The sequence below is a fragment of the Lasioglossum baleicum genome, chromosome 19 (assembly GCF_051020765.1).
Source record: "Lasioglossum baleicum chromosome 19, iyLasBale1, whole genome shotgun sequence".
Lineage (NCBI taxonomy): Eukaryota > Metazoa > Arthropoda > Insecta > Hymenoptera > Halictidae > Lasioglossum > Lasioglossum baleicum.
This window is the reverse complement of record NC_134947.1, coordinates 8,110,133-8,132,498: the sequence shown is the minus strand read 5'-3', so window position 1 is coordinate 8,132,498 and position 22,366 is coordinate 8,110,133. Positions and strand designations below refer to the sequence as shown.

The 22,366-nt window shown below is 38.5% G+C and overlaps 1 protein-coding gene and 1 long non-coding RNA gene across 2 annotated transcripts in view; both read left to right on the top strand.

Moving 5' to 3' along the window:
* The window catches only part of LOC143218322 (uncharacterized), a 104,455-nt gene extending 89,041 nt beyond the window's left edge, over nt 1–15,414 (top strand). Inside the window, exons 4-5 of the mRNA XM_076443454.1 lie at nt 9,853–10,536; nt 12,741–15,414. Coding sequence (XP_076299569.1) covers nt 9,853–10,536; nt 12,741–13,535 — 1,479 coding nt within the window. The 3' untranslated portion in view covers nt 13,536–15,414. The remainder of the gene's footprint in view (nt 1–9,852; nt 10,537–12,740) is intronic.
* Nucleotides 15,415–15,514: 100 nt separating this feature from the next.
* The window catches only part of LOC143218308 (uncharacterized), a 53,332-nt gene continuing 46,480 nt past the window's right edge, over nt 15,515–22,366 (top strand). The window contains exons 1-2 of the long non-coding RNA XR_013011025.1: nt 15,515–18,794; nt 18,980–19,026. This is a non-coding gene — a long non-coding RNA (uncharacterized LOC143218308). The remainder of the gene's footprint in view (nt 18,795–18,979; nt 19,027–22,366) is intronic.

The window sequence follows — 22,366 nt, the reverse complement described above, 5'->3', positions numbered from 1 at the left end:
TCACGAGTGGTAATTCGCTGATTACACTGTCCAACAAATTTCAACTTTTTTTATGATTTCAATATACTGTTGGGTCCTTCTTATAGAGTTTTTTGCGCTGATTCCGAATCTGTCCTTAATTTTTCTCCTATACGCACAGTTTTTGAAAAACATGGCTTTGAAAAAAAAACATATTTTTCAACTTTAAACAAATATTGTGATGTTATTATAAAACTCTTTATTGTAAACGATAAATATGAATCTTGGTGTTGAAGAGATTTGGTGCTCGAAGCAGAATTTCGTCTCCACTTGTAATCCCTTACTACCTAATGTGTAAATGATATTTTTTTAAACTATTCCCAATACTTGTCGTTGAAGAGATTTGGTGCTCGAAGCAGAATTCATCCCTATTTGTTATGAATTTGCCACCAGAAGAACCTCAAAATATTAGAAGAATTTAAAAATTCTGTAATATTATTTTCAACATATTAAGAAAGAAAATTTGTCGATTTTATAAAAATGAATTGGTGCAAATTCAGACTGTAAAAATAATTAGAATTATGTGTATATATATATTGTTTTGTTACTGCTTTGTATGGATATTACGTACAAAATTCTTCGGCTCTCATTTTTCAACAAACACCTATAACACCTCATACTTAAATGTAAATTGGACGGTAAACATTATTGTTGACCACATTGGCGGAAGAGCTAGATCGGTCCCTGTTATCTCAATAACGTAAACAATATTTCGAATAATGACACGGCAATATTTAAGGATGTTCTGGAGGTATATAAAAACGCAACAAAATTTTTGAAAATTTGACAAGATATAATTCTTACTAAATTAATGCAATTACCAAAGTTTGGGTTCGATTCACTGCACCGTTTAAGAATTATAGCAACTTAAAGTTTGCATATTTTAACACGTCTTCTTATGGAGAATTCATAAGATTCCACTGCAAACCCTATTTAAACCTTGATAAAACGCAACTAGAAACTCCAGTTTTTTTTTTCATACGTAGTAAAAATTATGTAATTAATTATGTCCAAAATTTATTAGGATTCACTGAACAGTTACAGAACAAAACAATTATAAACTGTTACAAAACGTCAAATTTATCGTGTTGTCTCTCACTAGCATGGAAACGCGACAAGCGTAGACCACTGAATATAGCTACAGAGGGTACAGTATTCGCAAAAGTTTAATGCAAAATATACTCGTGAATAGCTTTCATTGCCAGTATATTGATGGATTTCGAATTTCTTGTACTTTTGTCTCCCATTGTACCTCCAGAACATCCTTAGGGAACTATACCCTCGGATTGTAACTAGAAAATAACTAGAATCTTACTAGATTTTTGGTCGAAACATGGGTTTGCGCGCCTGGATTTTTTGTCGTTATTTGAGCATATTTTGAGCTGGGTGAGGATTCATTCTGTAGAGGAAGGTTAAATACAGGGCACTCTTCTCATGATTTAACGAGATTATGTTTATATCTAATAATATGAGTGCCCAAAGTAGAGAAAAAATCTAGAAAAATAACCGCAGATTTCAATGTATTTTTCTGTCTCAAAGAGACTTTTTTGACTGATATGACGAGAAGAGCGCCCTGTAATGAACCCTCTTCTATCAAATGAACCTTTGTGCAGCTCAAAATATGCTCGTATAAGGTCAAAAAAATCCAGGCGCGTGATTTCATTCACATTAGCATAGATTTCCCCATGAAGACAGAGGTCCTCCCGGATGCAGAGCCAGTTTCCCCCTTAAGGGGGTAGTATAGGCTCGATTTGTAACTAGAAAATACCTAGAATCTTACTAGAAAAATGGCTCGAAATATGGGTTTGCGCGCTGTCGGTTTTCGTCCTTATTTCAGAAAATTTTGGGCTGAGTGAGGGCTTATTCTAAAGAGGAAGGTTAGACGCGCTGCGCCCTGGTTACGAGGTTAACGAGATTATGTTTATAACTAATAGTATGAGGGCCCAAAGTAGAGAAAAAGTCTAGGAAAAAAACCAGCACATTTCAATGCATTTTTCTGTCTCCAAAAGACTTTTTGACTTATGAGATGACCAGGGCGCAGTGCGTTGAACCTTCCTCTTTAGAATGAGCATTCACCAAGCCCAAACTTTGCTCAAATAAAGACAAAAACCGACAGCGCGCAGACCCATGTTTCGGACCCAAAATCTAGTAAGATCCTAGTAAATAGCAAATATCTAGCAAATAACTAGAATCTTACCAGATTTCCGATCGAAAAAGTGGGTCTGCGCGCTGTCGGTTTTTGTCCTTATTTGAGCAAAGTTTGGGCTTGGTGAGTGCTCATTCTAAAGAGGAAGGTTCAACGCACTGCGCCCTGGTCATCTCATAAGTCAAAAAGTCTTTTGGAGACAGAAAAATGCATTGAAATGTGCTGGTTTTTTTCCTAGACTTTTTCTCTACTTTGGGCCCTCATACTATTAGTTATAAACATAATCTCGTTAACCTCGTAACCAGGGCGCAGCGCGTCTAACCTTCCTCTTTAGAATAAGCCCTCACTCAGCCCAAAATTTTCTGAAATAAGGACGAAAACCGACAGCGCGCAAACCCATGTTTCAACCCCTTTTTCTAGTAAGATTCTAGTAATTTTCTTGTTACAAATAGAGCCTATACTACCCCCTTAATAGCGACTCTGAGTCTACAGGAGCGCTAAAGGTTTAATTAGATTCCCGGGACCACATTTTATCAATTTCATCGATGTTTCCATGTCACAAAGTGACCATTGTGAGTCGTTTAATAAATTGCATACATGTACGCGGAGAATGAGCCCGAGGGAAACGATTAAGTGCATAGAAAGTCATTTCTGACGGTAGCCAGGTAGCGCGGTGCGCTCGAACAGGTGCGCGATCCTCGAATCACGACCGACCTCGGCGACTGCAGTAGGATGGTCCGTTGGAAGACACATGGTTGGGGTTGCGCAAGGTCGTAAAGCGATCGGAAAAAATCTGGAGCATATCGAGGATGCACGTGTCGAAAGAGAAAACGCCACTGCTCCCGTGATTGCGTGTGCGAAGCTGAGATTCGCAGCTGGCAGGCGCCAGCTGGTAGCACCTCGCCTCGAAACAGGATCGAAACGATACGATGATTCGGTGGATAAAAAGAGAGTGCGAGAAAGAAGCCCGGGTACGCCGATCCGAGGCATCCATGACGGTAAAGAAAGAGAAGATTGGCCCAGTCCGAGTACTTTAAGGGAAAGAGGAAAGCAAAGACTGCACGTCTCGGCGCACTCGAAACAAAAATGAAAGAAAATGAACGAAGAGAAAAGAACGAGACAAGAGCAACGTGTGTAACTGATAGTTTCATTAATCAGGAAGACATCGCCTGACCATAAGCAGCTGATGGCAAACGTCTTATCACCTGGCGGCATCGAATTAATCTCCTGTGCTAAATGAGTCTGCAAAAGCGAACCACATGCACTGATTTCTTCGAACCCGGTTATTTATTATTATTATTATTATTATTATTATTATTATCGTTTCCCCGATGATTTGGGTTTCGTTGAAATGCGATTCGAGGATTGGTCAGCTGGGAATTGAAAAGTGAAAGAACACAATGTTCTGGACTGGGTGAAAATATTTGACAAAGTGTTGGACATGGCTCTTCGCGGGAGCACGGCATGCACCCATTCATTTTTGTATAGTGAACAACCGGAAGTGAAATAGAAATTTGTTTTTTTCTTAATATGTTTAATAGGTTGAAGATAATGTTACAGGATTTTTTAATTACTTTTACCGTTTTCAACTGCACCCATTTATTTTTGTGGAGTGAACTAACTGGAGTGAGATACAAATTTGTTTTCTTTTTTAACATCCATAATAGGTTGAAAAGAATATTACACTATTTTTAAATTCTTCTAATGTTTTTAGTGTCTTAAATTGCACCCATTTATTTTTGTGCAGTGAACAAGCTGGAGTGAAATACAAATTTATTTTCTTTCTTAATACGTTCAATAGGTCGAAGAGAATATTACAGTATTTTTAAATTCTAATATTTTTAGTGTCTTAAATTGCACTCATTTATTTTTGTGGAGTGAACTAACTGGAGTGAAATACAAATTTATTTTCTTTTTTAACATCCATAATAGGTTGGAAAGAATATTACAGTATTTCTAAATTCTTCTAATATTTTTAGTGTCTTAAATTGCACCCGTTCATATACATATGTTATATGTTATTTCAGGCAGCAAATCTTTATGTAAAATAAAAATTTTCTACTTGAATTACAACAAGCTGGAGTGAGATACAAATTTATTTTCTTTTTTAACATGCATAATAGGTTGAAAAGAATATTACAGTATTTTTAAATTCTTCTGATATTTTTAGTGTCTTATATTGTAGATACGATTATCTTCTACATACGATTGCCCATACTTATTTACACTTACTATACTCATCGAAGTCCCCGATGAAGCTATCAGCAATGCTCCCGAGATTCCGCGCCGCGGGAGTCTCAAATCTCTGAAATTCTCACGTTTATCCAACTAACTACCGTCCGTACCAATTATCCTGGCGCGCGATTCGCCATTTGAAACGCGCTGCGTAGACAATCTAGCTTGTCTGTAGCGCGAGATCACAGTTGGATAAAGTAATCGGCGAAATTCGAGCGTATTAGATAGAAATAATTGGTGAAATTCAAGCAAATCACTTGCGCGTTCCGTTGCTCAAGAAAAATTCATTCGCCGATACCCACTTTTCCGTTATTAAAAGATAAGAAGGTGGAGAACCTCATAAACAATTCCGCGAAAGAGTTGAAACGATATCCGAAATGGCGGCGGTTAGGCTGTGGGCGGACGCGCGTGCTACAGTCTACTAACCATGGAAAATGTTGATGTTAATACGAACGATAAACAAATTGCTAATAACAGATATGAATCTGGAGGGAATCCGATCCGCGGTTATTATCGAACAGATCGGGTATGTTTGCTACACCGGACGTTCCTGCGCCGTATATACACGGTTTACGATCGCGGAAACGCACGGGATGCAGCCGCCGCGCGTTTAAGCTCCTTTTTACGAGTTAATTCGAAATTGTTGCCGATAAGAACACCGATGGTGATGGACGATCATTGATTAGATCTCCCAGACCTTGGTGTAATTCGGTGGATAGGAAAACTCTTGGCCGAGCCATTAACTTTAGGAGCGAGATCGTTCGTCTTTGGGGCTAGATCGGAATATGCGATTTACTTAATTGCATCGCTCCTCCTGCCGCGTGTCATGATCATAAATCGCGCATAAAAAAATGTTCTGCCTGAATTGCGGCAAACTGGAGCGAAATAGAAATTGATTTTAATTTCTAACCCCTTGGTTTTCTTTCCAGTTACAGTGATTAAAATGTATTTATCTCCACAATTGTCGTGGAAGAGAGAATAAAATTGATATCTTTTGTATGGCTACATTTATTTTAATGCTTAAATATTGATTGCGAACAATTCGAATTTTAGTTCATTTAATTAAATGAAGGAGAAAAAAATTTTATAAAGGAAACTTAAACCGACTTCGAAACGCACTAAAACGTATGAAATAATTTCCATTTAATTTATGTGTGAATATCTGAAAAAATTTGAAAATTTTCCAAATGACAGATGTTGCTGATTGTGATTTGATTGGAATATGGTGGACTTGGAAATCACACAGTAGGTGGGAAGAGAAGATACATTGATATGTGAAAGCATGTAGAAGAATTTAAGGGTTTTCGTAAATTCCAGTGTCGAAAATTCTCAATTTTGCGCCGCCTCCGAAAAGATTGTATTGTATTTCAGTTCGTGTGCATTCACATAACTTAAATGGAACTTATTCCATACTTTTTAGTGCGTTCCGAGGTCGGTTTAATTTTTTTTTTATAAAATTTTGAAGTGGAACTTCTTTGCTGAGGGTGTTACAATTTTCTAGCGTTACGCGGAAGTGACGAAATTTCGCGTATAACCTCGAATAGTTTGACAAGTAAGGCCGTTATTAGACTAGGCCACTGGTGGCGCAACTCGGTTGCGCCACCAGTGGCTCAGCACGTCGTGGGGCATTGAAACAAATGTAACCTATTAGACTACGGTAACTGGTGGAGCCACCAAAAATAGTTGCCGATCTGGTGGACGGCATCGGCAACCGGCCGGGCAACATTTGGTGGCGCCTCCACCAGCCGGGGTATTGATTTGAATGTAGCCTATTAGACAAAGCCACCAAGTTGCGCCACCAGCATCGCGAAAACATGAACAATTGACGTTCAAATTACCACCACATTTATCGTAAAATACATAAGAACACGACACAGCGTTACATCGACAGCGGGAATGAACGCTTGGTGGTACCACCAGTTACCGATTCATAAAAGCTCTTCAATTCGGTGGCGCCACCAAGTTGCGCCACCAAGTTGCCCACCAGTGGCCTAGTCTAATAACGGCCTAACATTTTCACAATTAATTTACTAACTCATATTTATTAGGCAGTGCCGTAACGAGAGTCTGAAACGCCCGTGGCAAGTGTCTAACTTGCGCCTCCCCGTAACCCAATAATGACAAAAAAATTAAACATTTTAATGTAACAAGTTAAATTTTACTAAATGCAATATATTAAATACTATTATACCCTCATCAAAAAAATCGATCACTTTTTGCAGGCACCATCGTCGATTTTGTTTTAAATGAAATATATTGCGATAGCGCTGCGCTCGACTCGCCTCTACCTGAAACGGAGGTACACGGCGTACTTTACCAGCACATTGTGACGTCAATTATAACGATACCATCTTTTTCAAGGGCTCATTTTAAAGGGGAAACTTCAAGGAATATTACCATATTTTTTTCAAAATTTAAATCACTCAGCCCCATCATCGAAAAAAAACGTAAAAAAATTTATTTAAATTTTTCCGACATTATAAAGTTGATTGTCGGGGTTGAGAAAAATATTTTGTAATAGGCCAGTCCTTTTCGAATAAAACAAAAAAAAATGTAGCTCAATCGGACAAACAGTTCCCCAGATAAAAATTCGTAAGTGAGGTACGTTTTCACCGAAATGGACAGAAATTGAAACCTTTGAAGGCCTGCCATTTCTAAAAAAATTCGAAACCGGCAAAATGATGACTTAAACCCCCCCTTAATTTCACACACATGGACTACAATATATTTCATTTAGAACAAAATCGACGATGGTGCCTGCAAAAAGTGATCGTTTTGGCATGGAACGACCCTTTGTTAAGGTATTTGTATGAATATGAATAAATAATCTATAACCTAAATAAGAACAAATTTTTATTGATATTCAATGACGACAAAATAAAAGAAATACAAAACATAGGTATATGTTAAATTAATATAATAAAAACATAAAACAGTTCAGCATATTTTATAAAGTAATTTTTCTCGTTTTTTCAGTTGCAAACACATCTATTATATCGTCATAATTTAATGTTTTGGCAACATCTTTTTCAATTGATATTGTAGACATGTTTGTTCATCGCTCTTGTCCAATAGAAGAACGAAGGTACGATTTTACAATTTTTAATTTGCTAAACGAACGTTTGCAGGGAGCTGTTGTTACAGGCATTGTTATGAAAATCCTTAATTCTATGTCTAGATTTGGATACGTGTTTTGTAATGAGAGATCGTGATTTTTTTTGCAAGATTTGAAAAGCGTCCAAGCGACCCTTAACCGGATCGGTATTCTTTGTTTTGCGCCCCAAACCCAGTTGCGCCCGTGGCGGGCGCCTCTTTTGCCACGCCCTCGTTACGGCACTGCTGTTATGCTTTGTTTAAAATCGTCATGACGAGTGGAACTCGTTAAAATACGGCAAGGGGTTAATACAAAACCCACCACCGGTCAAAATGTTTTATTTTACATACATTGCAATAATAAAAATGATTTCATAAAAAATGACTGTATACATATCTTGAGTAGAGCACGTATTACAATAGGAGCCGCACAAAGTCTAAATAAAATCGATCTTGTCATTCTTGTAAGGGAACATGTCGGTAAACAGCGAATCTTAATGCAAAATAAAAATTGTCTACCTGAATTTCAACAAACTGGAACGAAATATAAATTTATTTTCTTGCTTAATGTGCCTAATAGGTTGCAAATAATTCTTCTGCTGTTGTTACCGTTTTAAATTACACTCATTTTTGTCATAAATACATCGAACCCGCTGTCTACTTATGGGTCACGGTGCCGAGCAAGAAGTCTGACTTTACGGTCGAGCAGTCCTCCGAAAGTCACGTTACATTGGCCGCTCTAATTTCAAGCAATTATCGTAACCCGTGTAGTTCACGTGATACAAAATAACAGTGATTAGTCGTAATAAGACAATGGTGGCCGCGAGCTGAGGTCTTTGCACGCTCTTCATTACAACCGCCATTCTTTTTTCTTGGGATCTGTGTTCCTCCTTTTTTTAGTGATATAACACCTTCGTTTTTATTGGTAGCAAACAGTAGGGATACAACAAGAGGCGACGACAACAGCAATTCTTCAATTTAATTAATATGTATTCTTATTTCGTGTCAATATCTAATATTTACAAATCTGTCTATTTTAATTTAGCATCTACTATTCATTAACATTGGTTTTCGAAGTATTTACGTTAATTTTGGAAGATTGAAAAGAGAGTTTAAAAAGAAGAAATATAATAAAATGATAAATGTAGGAAATATATTATAAGAATACAGTGTTCCCGCGATTGATGTGACTTTCGGGTATGCGGATGATGTGACTTTTTTATCCCCACTACTATTGTATGTTATTGCTTACAATTACTATTGGGTTGGCAAATCAGTTCGTTCGGTTTTTGTGATTTATTCCAATGTAAAAACCCGAACGAACTTATTTGCCAACCCAATATTTGTAACAAATAATATAACAGACTCATCATGCTATCATTCTTGGACACAATATTATATTTTTAATGGTTCTGCACTCTAAATTTACCCTTTTGCAAATCAATTTCACCCTTCTGCAAATCAAAAAATCAATCTTTTACGACCTTTTCCAAACAAAGTATGTTTAAGTAAGTTTTTGTTGAAAAAATCAAATCAAATGTAAATTCATTGTTGAGAAATTTAAGATTTTATCTATTTACATTATGATACTGATTTAAAAATAGTTACCAGTTCATTAACTTTGTAATGTATGAAAACTGTGTGTAGATATATGTATTAATGAATTTTTAAGATGAAAGTACATATGTATTGAGTTTTATGTTTCCCTCGTAGTAATGACAAATAATCAAATAATTAATTTCAAATATTCTTGATATGTGAAATTGTTTGGAAAAGATTGAATTTTACTTGCTGTAGAGTAAAATTGATTTGCGAAAGGGTAAAATCGATCTTAAAGAAGGCGAACATTTATTTTAACAAGGTTGAACTTGAGTGCAAAACCGATAATATTTAGAATTGGTGCAAAAATTGAGTCTGTAACAGAATTGCAATATTAATCGTTTCTCAAGCTAAAATAAATGTAAAACCGCTTCATGGAATCTCTTTGGCAACTCCAAAATCAAGATATTTGTTTCAACCCAGATCATTTTTGTTCTGTATAATCTTTCTTACATTGTGCATATCAAATTGAACCTGTTTTCTTATATATAACAGTTGAGCTTTTTACAATTTATAGAATACAGACAAATTTAAGAATGTCAAACCTGTTTTGAATAATGATATAGGAATTTTTAGTGGCGCCTCAGACTCGCCATTCGAGTGCAAAGGGTTAATAAATCACGCGGATAATGATTTTTCAAAAGAAAAATAAAAACGAATTGCTTCTCACCGTAGTTTCACAGACATTTAACAAGTACAGTTTACGCAGGATTATTTACAAGCTGACACTGAGGGAGAACGTTGATTTTCACGTGTTACAGGAGATCGGGGAGAGCCTGCGTCCACCGGAAGTGCAGCAACCGGTAGCAGCCCCCTGCGACCCTCACCTTCCGTTCGCAAAAGCTGCTGCACCCTCGGTGCACTATTACGGCGTGGAAGCTCCAGCCAGCAGAGAGATTCAGTATAACCTTGGCCCAAGACTGTTAGAAGCTAATGCAGCACCTGGAGCGAGACCCCGTGAATTTTATTCGCCACAGATCCCATATCAAACTGTCGAACCTGTTCCCTCCATGGTGAACGATGTCGCTGTGAACGACACAGTTCTACAACCACAGAACAATATTGTATCCACAACGACGAGGCCTCCGTTGATCAGCAACGAGAATGTTCAACCGAACATCAACAGGAAAGCCAGCTACTACAGTCAAACTATGTCCCATCCTCCTCAAAAGCCAGAAATCTCTCATCCGGTTAGCAGACTCTGCGACACGATCGAATCCAACGATAAGGCCGATCGTTTCGCTAATATGGAAGTCGAGAGGTCGAAGAGGACGCTGCAGAAGGACGATAAGCTCGCGGAAAGAGTAACCATAAACAGTGATAACAACAACAACGATGCTATCGTTGGCAATGATGTCCCGCAACGTGGGAGGCCGGTCGCGGGCCAGGAAACGCACAGATGCGATCAGTGCGGGAAGACTTTCGTCACGAGAGCGTCCCTCAAGGTATGCAACAATTTTGTATTTCATCTACACGATTTTCCTATAAATCCATAAAGATCTAGCAGTCTACTCATCATAAATATTAGACCCCGTCACTGCACAAAGATGAATAGGTGCAATTTAAGACAGTAAAAGTATCATGACCTATTAGTTCAGTCAATGAATGCTGATAAGGGGGGTGGTGTGTAGAGGGAAATGGAAAGAACACAATTTTTAACTTTGGGACTTTGTTTCGACTAGTTAGGAGGTAAACATACTAAAAATCCCCTTTTTCGGTTTTCCGCTTATATCTCGGAAACTATGCATCCTAACGATAAGACCATTCCATACAAAATTAAAGCTGACGAAATGTGCCATAAGATTGATTCTATTCAGTTTTTCGCTATCTCGCATAGTTTCCGAGATATCCACGCTCAAAGTTCACTAATTGTGCTGAAGAGTTCTTTCCCACAATTAGGGAACTTTGAGCGAGGATATCTCGGAAACTATGCGTCCTAGCGATAAGACCATTCCATACAAAATTAAAGCTGACGAAATGTGCCATAAGATTGATTCTATTCAGTTTTTCGCTATCTCACATAGTTTCCGAGATATCTGCGCTCAAAGTTCACTAATTGTGCTGAAGAGTTCTTTCCCACAATTAGGGAACTTTGAGCGAGGATATCTCGAAAACTATGCGTCCTAGCGATAAGACCATTCCATACAAAATTAAAGCTGACGAAATGTGCCATAAGATTGATTCTATTCAGTTTTTCGCTATCTCGCATAGTTCCCGAGATGTCCGCGCTCAAAGTTCACTAATTGTGCTGAAGAGTTCTTTCCCACAATTAGGGAACTTTGAGCGAGCATATCTCGAAAACTATGCGTCCTAGCGATAAGACAATTCCATACAAAATTAAAGCTGACGAAATGTGCCATAAGATTGATTCTATTCAGTTTTTCGCTATCTCGCATAGTTTCCGAGATATCTGCGCTCAAAGTTCACTAATTGTGCAGAAGAGTTAGCTAGTCAAATAAGGCAAAATACGTGAGACAAAAATTTCTTTTTCACAATTAGTGAACTTTGAGCGCGGATATCTCGGAAACTATGCGTCCTAGCGATAAGACCATTCCATACAAAATTAAAGCTGACAAAACGTACCACAAGATTGATTCGATTCAGTTTTTCGCTATCTCGCATAATTTCCGAGATACCCGCGCTCAAAGTTCACTAATTATGAAAAAGAAAATAGCCGGGTGAAATTCGCCCTCGGCGGGATTTTAATCGAGCTTGAACCATTTGATAGCCTACCCAAAAAGACCCCTCTCTGACAAGTTTTAGCCCCATATCTCATCTGTAAGGGTAGTTATTGAGAAAAATCGAAATGCCAGTTTTTGGCCCATTTTCCCTATATATTGACAATTAAAAATTCTGAAAAAAAATCTAACACATTTCGGATACCATGACACATATTAGGTATCATTTCCAGATTTTTCCGTTGCAAACTATGGTTGTAAAAATTCAAAAGCACGAAAAAAATCGAAAGAATGCAGATTTCATATAAGAGTAGGTCTCGTGCCACTTCAGAATTAATTTAGCAATGAGATATTATCAAAAGTATTATGCTCAATTTTTTTCAGATTTTTGTGGGTGGTGCAACAATGTTGAAAAAAATAAAAACCACTTTTTTCAACGTTTTTCCTAAGTAACACTTAGAGCGCGGGTATCTCGGAAACTATGCGAGATAGCGAAAAACTGAATCGAATCAATCTTGTGGCACATTTCGTCAGCTTTAATTTTGTATAGAATGATCTTATCGGTAGGACGCATAGTTTCCGAGATATAAGCGGAAACCCGAAAACGGAGACCTTTAGTATGTTTACCTCCTTATAACTAGTCCAAACACAGACCCAGAGTCAAAAATTGTGTTCCTTCCATTTCCCTCTACAACTTTTCGCTGACTGGACTACATAAAACGAATAATTTCTCACGGATGCGTCTGTACAATCTGAATAATCGTGGATTATAAATATTAGAGCCTGTTATGTCGGCTGGTCACGCGAGGCGATCGTTGAGAAACGTTGTGCTCGATTCGGCAACCCGGAATCCACCAGGTAAATACCTGGATCCGGACCACTGTGGCGCGGGCAGATGTGGACGACCGGGCGAGTGATCGGTGCAATCAATCACCGTGGTCCCAAGACGATTCCTCGTGGGTCTGTTTCAGGTGCACGTGAGGACGCACTCCGGCGAGAAGCCGTTTCGTTGCGCGGACTGCGGCAAGCAGTTCTCCCAGCTGCGCAACTACAAGTATCACCGGAGCGTGCACGAGGGCACCAGGGAGTTTGCGGCCACCTGTCCGGAATGCGGCAAGTACTTCAACGACCGGGGCTACCTGAGCTCTCACATGAAGATCCACCGTAACCGGAAGGAGTACGGGTGCGCGGAATGCGGGAAAAGCTTCAACCAGCGGGTCGCGTACAACATGCACGTCCGGATCCACACGGGCGTGAAGCCGCACCAGTGCGAGCAGTGCGGCAAGGCTTTCTCGCGGAAAATGTTGTTGAAGCAACACCTGAGGACTCATTCCGGCGAGCGACCGTACCAGTGCCAGGTTTGCCAGAAGGCTTTCGCGGACAGGTCGAACATGACACTGCACACCAGACTCCACTCCGGCTTGAAACCGTACCAGTGCACTCTGTGCTCGAAAGCTTTCACGAAGAAGCACCACCTGAAAACCCACCTCAACTACCACACCGGCACCAAGCCGTACTCCTGTCCGAACTGCGGCCTCAGATTCTCCCAGAGCAGCAACATGAGGACCCACTATAAGAAATGTACGGTGAACAATCCCGGGGAGGCGAACGAGCAGACCGAGGGCAACACGGTCGAATCGAAGATCGGCCAATCGAGGGTGCTCTCGAGGACACCCGCGGACACCCTGACTCCGCCGAATTCGGACCAGGAGCTCAGCATACTGACACCTATATCGAAGAATCCGTTGGAAGCTAGCGGGAGCTAGTGACTCGAGTAATCTGATGGTGTCGAGTATGTATTCCTCGTTGCATTCTGATGAAAGATAACGGGACCCGGTCCAGGTAAGGATACTAGCGGAACTGCGAACGGAAGATAGTTCGGGGAAGGTTGCTTTTCAGAGTCCCGAGTGAACTGCTCCTTTCGCGTAGCCCCTGAGTGGATCTACCGCGGTAGAATCAGTCAGGGAGCAATTATTTCCTCCGCAAGAGAAAGCAGCTGATTTAGTATCTGGTACCTCGCTGAATCGCGCTGAGATTATCGGCTAGGAAAGAAGAGTGGGTTCGAATTCTCCAACCTCGATCTTCGCTGGCTGGTACCGTCAAGCTTCCTACAAAGTAGCAATTAGAACCTGTTTGCCATCGCCCGGCAAGACCATAGCAACAGGTAGCGGCAGTGGGTCTGCAGACAAAAACACTGCTCGAATAATAGACGAACTGTTCTCGGTAGAACCAGTGTCTAGATCTAGATGGCTAACTAGATGTTATCTGAAACTGTAGATAGGCTTTACCCGATAATCGACGCGAGACAATTCGAACTGTTTGCTCGGCTGGATGATTATTCTGCTGGCCAGATAACACGTAATACTCTCTCGCCTCGGGGAACCCGATCGGCTGGTCATACCAGAGACCCGCTATCTGTGATGTAACGAGTCACGTAACGACTTGCGAATCAGGGAAACACGTGCAGCACTCACGCGTTCTGCGGATCCCTCCTATCGGCCTGGGACACCTTTGACTACCAGTCCCCTATGTACATCAGTGTTCCGATTGAACCCACCGTTTTACGCGCATGCGCGGCAATTTCAGCCTCAGTAACGTAACCATTTCAATGAAATCGGGTAGCTTGAGCACCCCGCAGACTTTTAAAAAAGACTTTTAAAAGTATTAACAATACTTACCTCGTTCAGCGTCACGTCTCTCGTCCATCAGTCGTCCCGCCAATAACACCGGTACATTCCCGCCAATACAACTGCCTCAAGGCGTCAGGGCCCTGGTCGCTCTACTGCGTCATTGTAGATACGCTACTGTCCTGGCCGCGCATGCGCGAAAAACACTGATGTACATCAGTGTTCCGATATCGTGCAGCATTTTTCGTACGATGGATGGCCGCTAGAGGCGCTGCGCGGAAAAAACAGTAACGTATCTATGATGACGAGGTAGTGGAGCCCTGCGCTCTGCGCCTTGAGACAGTTAGATTGGCGCAGAAGTACCGAAACAATTTGTTTCAGACAAAAACACTTCAGGGCGTGTCCTACAAGTTACAAAATATACACAAATGCACATGTTATACATTCATTTTTCAGAATCAAATCATAGGAATCTCTTAAAATTCTGCGGCGGGCTCAAGGTACCCCATTTTATCGAGAAGCTTACGTTACTGAGACTGCGAGCGCCTCTAGCGGCCATTCACCGTACGAAAAATGCTGCACGATATCGGAACACTGATGTACATCCTCGCCCATGAAACAGCAGACGTCCACACTACCCCTTTAAAGTATGTGGACCCTTTCTTAACCCTTCGTACTCGGAATGTTAAGAATAATCCACCCATTAAGAATATTTAAAATTAATTGATTGATTTTGATTCAATTATACACAGGGTGTCCCACGCAACTGGAACAGGCTGTACCTCCTAAACGGTCGGGAATAGAGGAGAATGTTATAAGAAAAAGTTGAATGGCATCAGACGGTGCATACTACGCAACTAATTTCATGCACTTTTGTGCATCGGTGCATAAAAAAAAATGCAACTGCACTTTTTTTAAAAATGGAAACCTACATTTTTGACTGCACCAATCGATGCAGTTTGTTGTGCTCTACATAAAAGTACTAACATACTTATGCCCTAAACTTATTCGTTAGGAAGTTATCGAAGCTAAAAGTTCACTGAATTATTTCCATTATAAATCAGAGAACTTTTAGCTTCGATAACTTCCGAACGAATTAGTTCAGGGCATAAGTATGTTAGCACTTTTATGTAGAGCACAACAAACTGCATCGATTGGTGCAGTCAAAAATGTAGGTTTCCATTTTAAAAAAAGTGCAGTTGCATCTCTCTGGTGCACCGATGCACAAAAGTGCATAAAATCAGTAGCGTAGTATGCACCGTCTGATGCCATTCAACTTTTTCTTATAACATTTTCCTCTATTCCCGGCCGTTTAAGAGGTACAGCCTGTTCCAGTTGCGTGGGACACCCTGTATATTTATCTAGACACACGGTTCAAGTTTAATTTCCGAGTCGGCACTGAAAGAGTTAACGTAACTTTATGAACGGGAGTGTACGTAGGAGGACTGAACGGAGTAAATGGGTTTGGAGGATAATCAGCAGAGGCTGGACGCTTGAATCAATTTAACAGTGTCTCCGCGGATGTAATTAGTCGATAGAAAGTACTTCAGATTCGTTCGAAAGTAGCTTTGTAATCGGAGACACCATAATAGCCTGGAAAGCTGTTTTTCCAGGAAACTGTCATTTCGCGATAACAGGCGCCGATTAGGATCGTGAATTATCACTAGACAGCGGATTTCATGCAATTATTACAAAAATGTGTAGGTGTGATTTAGTTTGTTCACTCCACAGAAATAAATAGGTGCAATTTGAGACGGTAAAAATATTAGAAGAATTTGAAAATACTGTTACATTATTTCCAAACCATTAAACATATTAAGAAAGAAAATGAATGATGTATTTTAAAAAAAAGAAAATTATGATGTGTTTGGTATGTAATCCAATAGATTTGTACCCGGAGCGGCTCAGATCAAAGTTTCGATCATGTAGGATCAATGGTTCAGGAGATATGGTCGCTTAAAGTTGAGCAATCTGCAGTGTTTTTGATAGGTAAGGGCGCCGCCATATTGGTTTGTAGTGACGACCGCGAGCCGCTTACCGAGCAGAATCGCCGGTCCTTGCCGCCCCTCTCCTCCGACCAACTCAGTAAGCGGCGCGCGACCGTCACTACAAACCAATATGGCGGCGCCCTGACCTGTCAAAAATGCTCAACTTTAAGCAAGCGTATCTCCTGAACCATTGATCTTACAGGATCGAAACTTCGATCTGCAGCCGCACCGGGAACAAATCTACTGGATTACATACCAAATACATCATAATTTATAGGAGAAAGGCACAAATTTTGAGTCCGGTAAAGTAAAGAGCTGCCAAATAAATTTCTATTTCACTCTAGTTAGTGCACTCCACAAAATTAAATAGGTGCAATTTAAGACGGTAAAAATATTAGAAGAAAATAATTTTTATTTCACTCCAGTTAAATTTGTTCACCCCACAAAAATAGGTGCAATTTAAGACGGTAAAAATATTAGAAGAATTTGAAAATACTGTTCCATTATTTTCAACCTACTAAGAAAATGAATTTCTATTTAATTTCAGTTTGTTGCAATTCGGGTAGACAATTTTCATTTTGCGTAAAGATCCGCTGTCTAATTGTCTCGCGTAAACACGTAATGTAAAGTTGTAAACGAACGGTATTTATTATTAAGCGACGTGTGAACCAGTGTCTGCTGTGCCAGCGAGTACGAAACTCGAACTTCCATGTACAGTAATTAAAGAAACTAATGACCTCAGTGAGTGGTACTTAAACCAACGCGCGACGGACATTTGTAAAGATGCAGATTTTTACAATTGAATTTAGGAAATATTTATTACATGGCGACAGAAATGCGATGTAATAGACAGTACCGATGTAAAGATTGCGTTTTATTTATTCTCGCATACTTTAGTAAGTCACGAATGCGTAACATTACAATGTCGACCAATGCCAAGCTTCGACGTGAGTGTGCAGCAGGCCTGGGCAACTTTTTCCCCGCCTCCATTACACTACTTCATCTACCAGTGTACCAGTACCCCCGGTATCAACAATTTGATATATAAATATAACACTCCTAGCCTCCCAATCCCCTCCTACAGTCCACAGGATTTGGTGCGGAGGGTCCAGGAGTGGGGAGAAGAGTTTGTGGCTCGGGAGCCGATAGTTGCCCAGGCTTGTCGAACCGAACATCCATAATCTAGTTCTTCTTTTTCAAGGGTTTTAGCGTTAAGAGATACGATTTTGTATTTTCGTTCATAATAAAAGACCGTCGATTCCCTTTTCTACTTGTAGCATATCTTCGTCGTTCTTTTTCGCCGACGGATTGCACGTGTATTATAAATATATGTACAAAACATGGCGTGAAGTGAAATAAAGTGGAGAGCGTTAAGTGGACAGGATTATGTTAATGCCGGATTAGAATATGCGTTGTACGTTAATACTACTTTCGCTTCCTGTCATCAATCTTCATCCGCCATGGAGTCATCACTCATCCTCGTGGACTCGATGCATAACCGACCATGTAAATTCGTGAACCGATATTTCTTTCCCAACCGACTTTCTGCGATATACACCTGTTAATGTAATGAAAACAGGAAGGAATCGATGGGATCGTTAAACTTTTCCTGTCAGAATGACGTACGAGAGTCACGTGACCACGTGAAGTTCATAGTCCATTCACAGTTTGAGTGAATACGGGAAAATCGTTGTGTCAGGTCGTTAAGTATGAAACTTGACGGAAAAAATGCAAAATTTCATATTTTTTAGCCAACAAAAATTATTTTTTTTAAATTGATATCTTGTGTAAAACAATGCTTTTTTAGTTTAAAAGATGGTCACCCAAAATTTTAAGTCGAGGGTAAACACCCTAAACTTTATCATTTTTTTTCTTGCTTGTTAATTAAGACATTAAGATGAAAGAAAACGAAAGTACTCAAACTTACCTCCCGCATTTCATATATTTTTATCAGAATTGTGGTTTACAAACGTATTTTTTAAATTTTCAATATAGGTCCACACAAGAAAATTGTAAAATGCAACTTTTAGTATTTTTTCTGCAATTCCGATCAATTGCAATTTTCGAAAATTTTATGCTTCACATCCTGTAGCAAACTGATTGCTCTAGCTTCCCAGAAAATTTCAAATCATGTAGTGCAATATTAAAAAAGGCATCGTCTTTTTTAGAGCGTCCGAATATTAATCCGAGTCACTACGCAGTTCCAAACGGTCCGCCACATTTCCGACGTTTACCGAAGAAACCCGATCGGGTCGATCGCACTCGATCGTAGTCGTCGCGCCGGCTCCCGATTGCTCCCGATTAACCTAATCCTCATTTATATTACTGTCGAAACACAAAAGAGTGAAGCATCAGAGTGAAAGAAGAAATTTCATTTGGCAAATTGCACGACATGTAACGTCGAATGCAGGTACGTAATCTTTCATTTCAATAATATATGTATATTCGAACAATCTATCAATTCTCAGACATTGTTTTTATAAAATATTCAATCGCTCTTACGGAGATTTAATACGACAACGATATGATCGAAATAACTCTTTGTATTTTAAGTCAAGGATTTAGTTATTAAATTGTTATATTAATTGTTATTAGGCCTTTATGTAACGGAACTTTTATTCAACTTCATTATGGAACAATGGGTGAGTAGTTTATCGAACAACGTCGCACATAACCTTATATTTTTTCGACAATGTATCGAAATTAGCAACAATCAAGATTTCAATCTTCGTAAGCTTCCATTTGACTCTAATTTCATTCACTACTACGGTGATTTAATTCAATAACGATAGGATCGACATAACACTCTTCGTACTTTAAGAGGTAATGCTTTCAAGAAATAATGCAAAGTGATCTTTGTCAAGTATTTAGACATTCATTAGTAATTTTTTGTTATAAGACCTTTATGTAACGGAACTTTTTATTCAACTTTATTATGGATCAATGGGTGAATAGTTTATCGAACAACATCGCATATAACCTTACATTTTTTCGACAATGTACGAAATTAGCGACAGTCAAGATTTCAATCTTTTCTTATTTGTAGTTTATCGAACAATATCGCACATAACCTTACATTTTAAAGATGTCAAGTCAAGATTGAAATCTTTTCTTATTTATATGAACTTTATCGAATAACGTCGCACATAACCTTACATTTTTTCGACAATGTACGAAATTAGCGACAGTCAAGATTGAAATCTTTTCTTAGTTATATGAACATTATCGAATAACGTCGCACATAACCTTACATTTTTTCGACAATGTACGAAATTAGCGACAGTCAAGATTGCAATCTTTCTTATTTGTAGTTTATCGAACAATACCGCACATAACCTTACATTTTAAAGATGTCAAATCAAGATTGAAATCTTTTCTTACTTATATGAACTTTATCGAATAACGTGGCACATAACCTTACATTTTTTCGACAATGTACGAAATTAGCGACAGTCAAGATTGCAATCTTTCTTATTTGTAGTTTATCGAACAATACCGCACATAACCTTACATTTTAAAGATGTCAAGTCAAGATTGAAATCTTTTCTTATTTATATGAACTTTATCGAATAACGTCGCACATAACCTTACATTTTTTCGATAATGTACGAAATTACCCAGATAGCACAAAGACATCTTGAAGTACTCCTAAAAGTTGCCTGACGCAAGACGTAAGTACGTCTTTAAGTCGTATGTTACGACTGTGGCACGTCGTTTTCACGTCTTTTTCACGTACTTTGTACGACTTTAACAGGTCTTTGTTACAAAACTGTGCGACTTAAAGTCGCCTCTCACAGGTCTTTTCGATGTCTTTAAGTTGTACGTAAAGACGCAAAAAAAGTTGCCTTTTTGGACATCTTTTACGCGTCTTCCGGGCACCTTTTAGGCATCTTTTTCAGACGCACAAAATTTTCAAATTTAAGAAAAAGTTATAAAAAAAAATTAGAATCTATATTGTATATATATTACTACTTTCATGCACTGCATTCCACTTGATCTCTGAAAAAACCTTATTACAATTTAGAAATTTTTATGCAGTTGGGCGGGATTCGAACTCTGGACTTACCGTTTAACTTCATGATGGCTTCCTTTTTGTTTTTTTGAAAATATGTTTATTGGTTTACATAATAACATTCTCTTAAAATTAGTGGTACCAACGGGTAAACATAACAAAACAAAACCAACAAATCTTAGGGATTAATACATAATTGATTGCACGTTTACAATACTCGTACGCATACTATCTTAGTTAGTCTAAATATTTCGGCTCTGTTTTAATGTAATAATAGTGAAAAAAAAATTTTTGGTAAGTACTTTCGTTTAAGGAACACTTAGTTTATTTTGGGGAAAAACAGTGTGCTACACATGTTAAAACCCCAAAAGTCAGTCTTCATGATGGCTTTCTCGCTGATCCATGCGAACCTTTGCTGTTAGATTCATTACTTTTTATTCTTATAGGCTCAAACCATATCAAATCATATATATTATCATATAAAAAATATTTAACAGAAGTTTATCTCTTCTAATAATTATATAATTATTATATATTAATTATATATAATATATTAATTATATATAATATATTAATTATATATAATATAATAATTATATATAATATATTAATTATATATAATATATTAATTATATATAATATATTAATTATATATGATACATTATATAATTATATAATTATTATATAAAAAATATTTTAACACGTTATTAACACGTATTTTAACATATTATATAATTATTAGAAGAGATAAACTTCTGTTAAAATATTTTTTAGGTAAAAATCAAACTACTTTTTTTTAAATGAAGCATAGTATTAGTATATTAACGATTAAGAGATATACATATTTTCGTAAGTACTTCAATCGTTTCTGCCGTGAAAACGGCGTCTCGAAAGAGGCAACTTTTACACGTCCATAAAGGCATCTCTGCTGGGACGACGTTTCCACGTTAGAAATGAGATGCATAAAAGTCACCTGCCTTCAAACGTGAAAACGTCGTCCCAGAAAAGATGCCTTTATGGATGTCTAAAAAGCGTCTTACTGAGACGTAAGACGTAAAGACGTAGAAAAGACGTGAAAACGGCGACTCTAAGTCGTCCTGTGCTATCTGGGTAGCGACAGTCAAAAGATTGCAATCTTTCTTATTTGTAGTTTATCGAACAATACCGCACATAACCTTACATTTTAAAGATGTCAAGTCAAGATTGAAATCTTTTCTTACTTATATGAACTTTATCGAATAACATCGCACATAACCTTACATTTTTTTCGACAATGTATCAAAATTAGCGACGGTCTAGATTTCAATCTTTTCTTATTTGTAGTTTATCGAACAACATCGCACATAACCTTATATTTTTTCGACAAAGTACCGAAATTAGCAACAGCCAAGATTGAGATCTTTTCTTCCATACATTTCTGCAACTAATCGAATCACTTGTTGCAAAGAGACAGCTCAGTCGCTCAGGTACAGCGAGACAGTGTTACGAAACACCTGAAGGAAATGTTTGACCTAGGGTCGACTATACATCGTGATCATCAAGGATAAGAGCGGCTAGGATAATAAAAATCTAATGAATCCACTCTCTAATTATGGTTATAATTAGAATGACTGGTTTGTTACTGCGACGGGTCGGCGGTATCTGTCGAGAGTACGTTCTGGCTTTCTCGTGTTTCATCTAAAAATATCGGTACAGTAGTATGCGTGTGCGTACGTATAGTCAGTGAAGACCTGTAACACCGCGAACAGTTTCACTGTTTCGGCCGTAAAAACTGTTCTTTTGTCAGTTTATCCAACAAGAAAAAAAGAACAAACATTCGAAAGCTTTAAGAAACCGTGTGATTGACGTGAATGGCGCTTCAGAGTAGAGTCAGTGACTTGCGGATTAACAGTCTCTTAGTCAACTCACTCGAAGCAGAAACAGTTCAACACGATACTGTTATATGGAGGGCTCGGAAACTCAATCGGTGC